Source organism: Belonocnema kinseyi, chromosome 4 (assembly GCF_010883055.1).
Source record: "Belonocnema kinseyi isolate 2016_QV_RU_SX_M_011 chromosome 4, B_treatae_v1, whole genome shotgun sequence".
Classification (NCBI taxonomy): Eukaryota; Metazoa; Arthropoda; class Insecta; order Hymenoptera; family Cynipidae; genus Belonocnema; species Belonocnema kinseyi.
Window position 1 is genome coordinate 136,254,598 of NC_046660.1, and position 10,240 is coordinate 136,264,837.

The following is a 10,240-nucleotide window of genomic DNA, read 5'->3' on the forward strand; positions in this document are numbered from 1 at the left end:
TCCTATCTATCTCGAGTACTCACTCCTGAAAGCCCGGATTAAGAAAGCAGAAGAGAAAAACTTTCGTGAACAGCTCCTCGATGAGAGGATGCACGGCATATTCCACAGAAACGTGGAAGATCAGTCATTGTCGTGTGCGCTAACTTTTGCTTTCCTCAAATCATCGGGATTGAAGTCTGGCACGGAGGGTTTTATTTTGTCATGCCAAGACGATGTCATTTCCACCTTAACATACCGTCGCCACATTTTGAGCCAAGATATTCCCGATGATGCTGCAGGGCGTGCCATGCACACCCCGAGCATTTAACTCACATACTATCTAGTTGTCCAACTCATGCGGGAACGACCTACATCCAAAGGCACAATCCGGAACTAAGAGTGCTTTGTTACCATCTCTGTCACTCTTGCGGCATTAACCTTAATATCGCTCCTTTAAATGTTCTTAGGGAAAGCGAGTCAATTGTCGAGAATGGGAAGTGCCGCATATACTGGAACTTTATATTCTTAACAATTGTTTCTGTTGCACACTCGAGGCCAGACATGGTTCTTCTTGACTTCGAGAAGCGAACCATGTTCGTTATCCAAGTTTTGGAACCAGCTGACAAAAACATCATAGCCAAGGAGAATGAAAAGAAAGAACCTTATAAGGGAGTTGCAAGGATTGTACCCGGAATATTCTGTTAAACTAACCGTCCTTATCATCGGCGCTCTTGGAGGTGCCAATCTTTCACTCTTTAACAGCCTGAAAAGAATCCCTGCGTGTCAACAATATGCTAAAAAACTGTTCTCAGGGTGCACGAAACTTTTGCCGGATCCTCGTATTGATTCCGTTACAGACTGTAACCACCTATCTCGCGGTCGTGAGACGTGGTTGTGGCTAAAATTTTACCGCGATTTCGCTGGGAGCGGGTGCATTTTTTCAGATTAGCACCCGCTCCCGGCGAAATCCTGCGATTGTCCTTATGACAAATTTTTAATTTATATATATATTTTTTGTTGTTGTTGAAAATTCATTAATATATTTGAGAATATTTGAAATACTGTGAAATTGTTTCAAGAAAAAATGTAATTTTTGGATTTTCCATTATTCCGTATGCTTTCAAAATTTGATTTTTGATTTTTTCAAGAAAATTCAAAAAGTTGTTATGGTAATCTTTTAGGGCATTCAGAAATCAAACTTTTTCTTTTCTTGCCTTGTTTTCATATCATCCGTTATTTGGCTTGAAACGTTCATTTCCGTGTGTTTTACGGAATTTTGTAAATGATATAACTCTATTAATTTTCAATTTTATGTGGAAAGTCATTATGATAATTTGTTTGACTTTATAAATACTATGAATAACCGTACAGAGAATTCTTGAATTTTGAAAAAAGTGGTTTAAAAAATATTTAAAATGCGCTCACTTTTTGAATTTTTATCCAAAATGGCTGGATAACGAACTTGAAATTTAGTTTAAGACACCGAAATAGTTTCCCCGAGGCCAATCTAATAGAATAATTTTTTCAGAAGTTATCGTGCTGACAGACAGGCAGGCATAAATTTATACAGACATACCGACAGACAGACACATTCGTAAAAACCTATTTTTCGGATTCACGGGATCTCACAACTTGGACATCTGACAGAAATCGGGGGGGAGGGGGTCAAATTTTAAACATATCTAATACCTTCTTTGATGGGAATGTAAAAAAACCATTAATAAACACTTTTTGCTCTACTTTCAGTGAAAAAATGTTATTTATTTATTTTTGCTTGGCTTGTGTCGTGTGTTGAAAAATTTAATTTTTGTATTTTCAATGCTTTTTTTATAAATAAAACAAAAACTACGTGTCCTATAAAAAAGTGATTAATAACAAATATGTAGATATTTCTGGGTGCACAATGTTTGTTTAATCTTTTTTTCCTATCTAATCATTTTTTTCTTAATTTTGCGAAAAATTCGAAACGTTGATATTATAATCTTGTAAGGGAATAACATTTTTATTTTTAAGTACTATGAACAAGTGGGCAGAGAATGTTTGAATCATGAAAAAATGTGTACTCAAAAATTTTCAAAATGGGCTCACTTTTCGTATTTTTATCCAAAATGTCTAACTAATGAACTTGGCATTTAGCTTAGGACACAAAAAGAGTGTACTAAAGGCCCATCTAACAGATTAATTTTTTTCAAAAGTTATCGTGCTCAAAGACAGACAGACATGAAGACAGACAGACATATAGACAGACACATTCGAGAAAACCTGTTTTTCGGATTCAGGGGATCTCAGAACGTGAAATTTTTGACGAAAACTTGGGGGGTCAAATTTTACACAAATCTAATACCTTCTGCGATGAGAATGTAAAAATTATTTATTATGAATAATTTGTTGAGATTTCTGTTTTTGGTTTTAATCGTAAAAAATTGAATTCCCACGCAGCAGACAGATTTTGTTTTATTGTTAAAGATATTTTTAACGATTAAAGCCAAAACTACGCATCCTATCAAAAAGTGGTTTACCACAAATTTTTAGATCTTCTTCAAATGCACAATTTTTGTGTACTCATCTTTTACCGTATTTTGCATAGTTTGGCCGAAAAATGCAATGTTTGAATTTTTTATTGTTTTGTATGCTGTCAAAATTTAAATGTTTGATTTTGTATTTGTATTCAAAGTACTCACAATCAATTAATATTTATTTTTTAAATACCTTTTTTATCATATCCTTAGACCTCAGACTATAGCAGTATTGGTACCCAGTGTTGGGCCGACAACGGCAGCCAAGTCTTGGCTGTCAATTCAAGGCCATAGTTATCAATCCGGCAATGGCGCGACGATGGCAGCTAGGTTTGGTCCAATACTGGTACTCAGTGTTGGGCCGACAATGGCAGCTAAACCTTGACTGCCAAGTACAGGTCATAGTTATCATTCCATCATTGGCGCTGTAATGACAGCCGAGTGTACTAAAGGCCAATCTAATAGATTAATTTTTTTGAAAGTAATCGCGCACATACACAGAGAGACAGGCAGGCCAGCAGACAGACATATGTACAGACAGACACATTCATAGAAACCTGTTTTTTGGATTCAGGGGGTCTCAAAACGTGAACATTTGACAAAAACTGGGGGGTCAAATTTTATGCAAATCTAATACCTTCTCTGATGATAATGTAAAAAGTAAATATCTCTATTAAGTTAAACTTTAAATTTTGGGTATTTTCGAAAAAACAAATACAAAAATTCAAATACATATAGCGGATTAGAAAATGTTTTTCTTACAACATTTATCGAAAAGTTTATATTCCGCGTCAAATGATCCTTATTTTATGCTTTTTCCCATAAGTACTCACCCAGCAAGGAGTTGAACTTGAATAATCTTTGCTTTAAAAATCAGAAATCAGTTCTGTCTATATCATACGCTATCCGGGTCTCTGATTGCCCAAAATACTTCAAATATTGCTCACTGGAAGCTGCAGTTTATAAGCTGTTCTGTGTTTTCATTTATTATGTATCTAGAGGCATATTTTTGGTGCGACTTTCTAATATGAACTCACAGTTAGTCGCGCGACTCAGAAGTCCACCCGATAGAAGCAAGAGACTGTCCGCTGAGCGCGGCCAAGTGCCCCCCCCCCCCCTCCAAGAGTCGGGTATCGGAAAAAAATTCAAGGGTGGTGGCCCTGCGCCTTCCTGAAAAGTGCAAAAAAAGTTTGGGAAACGCCATCCTAAACCTAAACGATCCTTAACTGAATGAAATAAAAAAATGTGGGGTTTAACCTTCGCAGTTTCATCATGTATTTTAAATAGACAATTTCTTGATATTTAGAGTATTTTCTCTTTAATCAATTCAATCAGCTACTTAGATATTTTTTGTTGCGCTCAATGAAGCCTAATGTAAAACAGACCAAATTTATTTTTTCGCCACTGAGTGCTAAAAAATTGATAACAACCAGGATGCCAGGAGGCCAGAGAGCCCTGTCAGGTAACATTGTTACGGAACATCGATTTGCCAGGACGACGACTTCCTATTCACGTCGGGGCGATGCGGGGTGCTTCTTCAATGTCGGCGTCGCGGCGGAGTCGGTGGTGGTGTGGCTTTGCTGCGCGCGGCGCAAGGTCCGCTTAAGATACCATGATGTTCCATGTGATTTGATGTGAAACAGCCTTAGACAAGTTATCCCCGCGCCAGTGTTCGGCGGTTTCTTTCGTTAATTCGTTGGCCAGCTAATACCACGTCGTGCTTACGGGCGTTAGAACCATTGTAGACATATTCAGTGCGCTTTCAAGATTAATCTTCACTTTCTACTTGCCATTTTAGCCACATTTAAATCGTTTTTTTTTTTAATTGGCAGATCTGATTTACTCAGTTGTACTGGTACCAGTTAATGCTAACGCCGTTTGCCACTGCTCTAGCTAGCTGTGAATGCGACAGACACTTTTAAAGTGTCCGGAGTGCTGGACGTACTCACGTTGAAAGTAAGGGAGGCGGTGAAACGTCGTGGTGGAGGTGGCAGTAGTAGGGGTGGTGATGATGGTGGTGGTGGCGGTGGTGCTGGTGGTGACGGTGGTGGTCATAGTAGTGGTGGTGGTTGCGCTACCCTCCTAGTGAAGGCGCAAAAGTGTGAAAGGGAACAAGAAGAAACTAGTGTAACCGAGTGAGAAACAAACTCTCTTCGGTTGAGATACTATCGTGCGACAAACAGCCCTAGTTAGAGGGTTTCGCTCAGTCTCGAACGTCCCCCACGTTAGTTTCCTCGAGTACGCGGACGCGGTCTGCGTGTTCTAAGGGGTGCACAGCATTGGCATATGGGAAGTTTACAGTTGTCTGGAATATGTTATAGCTTAGAATGCGCAGTGCGGGTAGTGTATTGTTCTCGCATGTCGTGTTGACACATCAAGGTCAATTTCTTTGTTTACTGCATGAAGTCAAGTATTACTTTGGTTCCTTTCTTTTGCAAACCCATTGTAAAAATTCACAAATCAATTAGATCATAAGTTTCTTTTAAATTAAACTGGTGAAGAATTAAAGCGCAACGAAAACGGCCAGGCTGGTACCGGTACCGCTTGTCACTCCCTCTCGGGGTCGTCATATTACTTTTACCTGCATTCCTTGAGAAAAGTGACAATACTTTTAATTATCATAATTAATTAATTAATTATCATACTTAATTATCATGGTGATGCCTCATAAATTACAAATCACAAAAGGAAAGGACACTCGCGGTGTTGACCGGAGTCGCTAACGAGATCAGCTATTGCTGGCCCCGCTGGTCCAGGCCATGATCGGTCCCTTCTTTCCCAGGGCCTTTATCCCACAGCAACGTGGTAGCCGATCTCAGTGCCGTTTTCGTGGCAGTATCGTCGACGAGGACGATGACGAACAGCTTATAGTTTTAGAGGAAGTGCTTCACGAAAATTTAGGACGACTTGATTGTCCTTACCAAAAGGAAGAGCGTATATTTCGCCTAACTGGAAGCAGAAAGGACCGCTACTACGCCACGCGAAGACGAAGACGACGACCATTCGCCGGGCCGGCGTTGATCCTCGTAGCGACGGCTGCTGCATTCCTTGTTATTTTGGTTTCTACAGGTAAGAATAATTTTATATACAATTTATTTAAGATATTAAATTGCAGTGACGAGTTCGTATGTACTTACAGTATTCTATTTTACGGACACAGATAGTTAAAATAATTAAAATTATGTATTTCGTATTTAGCTCAAGTAAAATAATAAATTAAAACATAAGTGAAGATCATATCCTATTATGCATACCTTTTATTTGCTATTAATACTTGCTATTAATACATAATTTATTTTTTGCGTATTTAATATTTATCGCAGGCTGAAGTTTTTAAATATTTATCTCATACCTTTTTAAATACGTATTCCCGTGTAAACTACTTATTTATAATTCATAAAAGCATTTTTTTCGAGATTGATTACTGTAATGGTACCATTTTTTTAAAAATAGTATGTCTAAAGTACATATTTAGTATTTACAATCATTTTACTAACCAGTTTTGAAGGACATCCAGAATTTCAATCAATGGCTATATCAATTTTCGATAAAGAGGGTTTCTTCGGGCTCGATAAAAGAACAAAAAAATATTTGGGTGTTAAACAGCATTCAAGCAATTTTTCCCAACTTCTTTGAGGCTTCAATTTCAAAACAACTTACAATTTAGTTTTGTATAAACCGCAAGTACTATCTAGTATGTCTTATATCGCCGGGGCTTATGAAAAAAAACTGTGAAATAAATCTATGAAGAAAAACCTTTTTCAAAGATGCCGTGAAAAATAAATTGTTCATTAGGTCGCTGTGAAAAGAATACATTGTTTTAAGACACCGTGAGAAGAACACATCTCAGAAAAAAGCTTTGATTTTTTTCTGGAGGGGGCTTGTGCTCATGTATAGGCATAAAGTGGGAGAAAAGGGAATTGAATAATGAAAATACTTAGTTTCGGGAGGGTCTTGAGCCCCCAAAACCCCTTCCCTCGATACGCCGCTGTTGTCTGGGTTTAAGTATTGTTTATACATTTATGTTTAATGTAGAGCGCGTGGATCTTTAGATATTCATATAAAACATAGTTCATAACAGGAAAAAGGAGAAAAGTACTGGGCCGATAGCGCTGGGCCAGATAGGCTGGGCGTAAACAATGAAAACTCAATGCCAGTTTTTAAACTTGTTTATATATTTAAACAATAATAAATATTATGAATGATAAATTTTCAATTATAAAGAAAGACGCATTTTCAAACTTTGATTTTGCAGTAACAAAAATATTTAGCTTATGAATATTTTAACTTATCGAGTTTTGCTTGATAGTATTTATGAACTTTTTTAATACGTATGAACTTAAAAATATTTATGAGCTGTGGTTCAGTCAAATAATTAATATGTAAATTATTATATTCTCTGTTTACCATCGTAATAATTGTGTTCACTAAAATATGTTTTTTATTATGGCAATTCAATTATGCGGTTTTTTTTTCACAGTATTTATACAGGAAGTGTTTTCTTCACAGCGTTTACCAATATGTATTTTTTTACAGCGTTTACTGAGGTATATTTTTGTTCGTTGCATTTTACAGAGATGAGTTTTTTTCATTGCGTTATCATCAGAAGTGTTTTTTTCACAGCGATATCATTTACGGGTTCGTTCCCTTAAGCACCGGCGAATATATTCGGCCGTTCATTCTTCGACATAGCTTGCTTCTTTTAATTCTTCACTCTACGTACTTAACGTAGCTAATAACAATTTTTTACTTATTAGTGATACGATTATTACCTAGTCACAATTTATGTTGCATTAAATAATATCACTTAGTTTTAAATAAAAGTTCACATCCTAATTAAGGTTGACATTGTGCGCTGAATCATTCAGAAATTATGTTGGACACCTAAAATATTTTTTTGTTGTTCTTTATCTTGGACCGTAAGATCGTTGAAACCCCTTTGTCGAATAGTAATTTATATCAACGGTCGAAAAAACTAGTTAAAATTTGGAGTCTAAGCTCTAAGTTTGGATTTGTTTTAATCGATAAATTTAAGAAAATATCCAAGATTAATGGGAAATTTATTGTACTTAACAAAAATTCTTAAATCCGTAGTTAAATCATCTTATATATACCACTGTAACAAATTTCGGGAATTTACCCAACATTTTTAATGGTAATATTTTCTATTTTGGGTAGGAAAATATATTTTTCACAAAATTGGGACTTTCTCTATTATTTAAGGAAAATTGTGGTTTTTAAAGGGTTATCATTCTTTATGGTAATTTTCCAAATTACTTAAGCAATAAAGGAATCACATGACGTCTTTTTTTAATGATGGTGATTGGCTCTACTTATCTTGAATTATGCTTTTATTAGAAAAGAATCGCCATCTATAGAAATGCCTATCCTAAATTTCTGACCTGACACCTCAAACCCTCAGGAAGAGTTTTTAAAGTGGTACAAATTTAAAAATCGGAAAGGGTACGGTGATATCTACTCGCCGCCAAGTAGTAGTCGGACATCTAGTCGCGGGACCTCTAGTAGCTGAGACATCTGGTCGCCGGATATCTAGTCGCCGGGACAACTAGTCGCTGTGGCATCTAGTCGACACGCGTAGTCCCCAGCACTTTCAGTCGCAGAAACGTTATGTTAACTATTATCAAAAAATAAGCCTGACACTAAAAACTTTTAACGCCAATGTACACGATTTATAATACAATTTTTTGGACATTATTTCCATTATAAAGATATGTATGCGTGGTTCATAAAAATCTGTTTTTTTTTCTTCTTTCGAATAGCATGTAACGACAGTTTGTTTCTCTGGGTGAGAAAGTACTCTCTTAATTTGAATTTGTTTTATCTCAGGAAAAAGTATCCGTTCTGCTGCCCCGCAGACCCGTGTTCGATTCCCGCCAACGCTTCTTTCTTCTAAAACCATTTTTTTCAGCTTAGAATATAATATTAATATCTATTTGTATATTTAATGTATAAAATATATCATGGGTGCAACTGCAATATATATATTAAACACTAAATGCTTTTTTTTATTTTGCTCTTTCGACCATGGCACATATTCCTATTTTATAAAGGAAAAATTAGAAATACAGAGAATGATCTTAAGAATAATGTCTTTCTTATTGTGTTTTTAGAACTTCACAGTCTTTTCTAGCAATTATAGGCACTTTCTTTTATAATGAGTACAATTACTTATTCAAAATAGTAATTCTTGAAATCTTAAAGGATTTAGTTTGAAAGTTAAAATTCTTAGGTCTCTCAATTTTCAATAGTTCATTTTCAATCTTTAGGTACAAGTTTAAAATAGTGGTTTCTCGGGCCCTTATCGTTAAAAAAATGTTTATGTCTGCTTACCGTAAGTGTGATTTTTAGGGGTCCTACGAAAATTCTCACCTACCCAATAATTCGTGAGATGAAATAAGATTTTTAATGTTATTAAATTTTTAAATATCTGCCACCAAACTTGTGGTTTTTAAAATTTAGATCTGCATACGGTAAGGGTGGTATCAAGGGGTCCTGTCAAAATTTTTACCTCTCCTATCATTCGCGAGATAAAAAAAAGATTTTTTACGTTCTTAAAATTCAAATATGGACAAACAAACTTGTGTTTGGCATGTCTGAATAATGGGCGGTGTGTAAAAGTAGTTGATCCACTAAAAATTCAAAAATTTGCAATTTTTTTCCGACTAAATGTCATTTTGTGTTCTACTAAATGATTTAGGTAACAAAAGTTCAGAAAAAAATGATTTAATTTCATTCATATCAACATTTGTCACCTCAAGTATACATCGAATTCCTGTAAATTGTTGTAGTTGTATTTTCTCGTACATTCTTGTAGAAAAATAAAGCTACAATAAAATACAACACTGCCGTGATTTGAGAAAACACCGTTATCAGCCAAATGAACTAAGCCGAGAAAATCGACGAAAACTGTTCGAATTGCAGTTTTTTAGCGTTCTTGACTAAGCTGCATATAAACTTTTCATTTTTGCCCAAAAAATTGTTTTTAAATGTTAATTAATGTTCTAAAATGCAGGTAACGGTGTCGATTGGGATTCTGAAATTCAGAAATCGCCGTAACGGGCAGTTACGGCTTTCTTCGTATCACGGACCTCAGAAATAGGCCTGCCGTGATTTGAGAAAACAGCAATCACCGCAAAATAATTTCGCAGCTATAAAGTTATAAAAAATTTTTAAAATTATTTTAATGATCAGGTGCATCCTTCCTTCACGATTCAAACGGTATAAAAACTCATTTTTCGATTTTTTGCAGTTAATGGTGTTTTCTCAAATTATGGCAGAACAATATACAATAAAATACAAAGTACTAACTTCGTTCGAATAATATAAAAAATGGTACTTTCCTGTAGTTTTGGTTTAATTGATTGTATTTATCTGTATATTTCTATAGAAATGATATTAGTTGTTTGTACTATTTTGTAAAAACTTTTCTACCGGGGTTGTTAAAGAAATTTCCTTAAAATACTTCTTGTTCTTCCCAGGTCAAAAATTTTGGTCTCATCCATTATAAATGTTTAATCATTTGTACGAGGAATGTCCAACAATGTTTTCAATATTTACAAAAAAAACTTTACAGGTACAATTATGCTCTTATATCTATCTTATATGTAATTAATCTCCTTATCCAAATTAGGAGAGTATTTTCTCACCCAGAGAAACAAACTGTCGCGATATGCCTGCCGAAAAATAAAAAAACAAGATTTTTATTAACCACATATACATATATT

At 35.4% G+C, this 10,240-nt stretch overlaps 1 protein-coding gene across 2 annotated transcripts in view; it reads left to right on the forward strand.

Annotated features, from left to right (window-relative positions):
• Positions 1-4,628: 4,628 nt before the first annotated feature.
• The window catches only part of LOC117172006 (protein kinase C-binding protein NELL1-like), a 588,191-nt gene continuing 582,579 nt past the window's right edge, over positions 4,629-10,240 (forward strand). For both annotated transcript variants that reach the window (XM_033359723.1, XM_033359724.1), the window contains exon 1: positions 4,629-5,564. In XM_033359723.1, the coding sequence (XP_033215614.1) occupies positions 5,255-5,564 (310 nt within the window). In that variant the 5' untranslated portion in view covers positions 4,629-5,254. The remainder of the gene's footprint in view (positions 5,565-10,240) is intronic.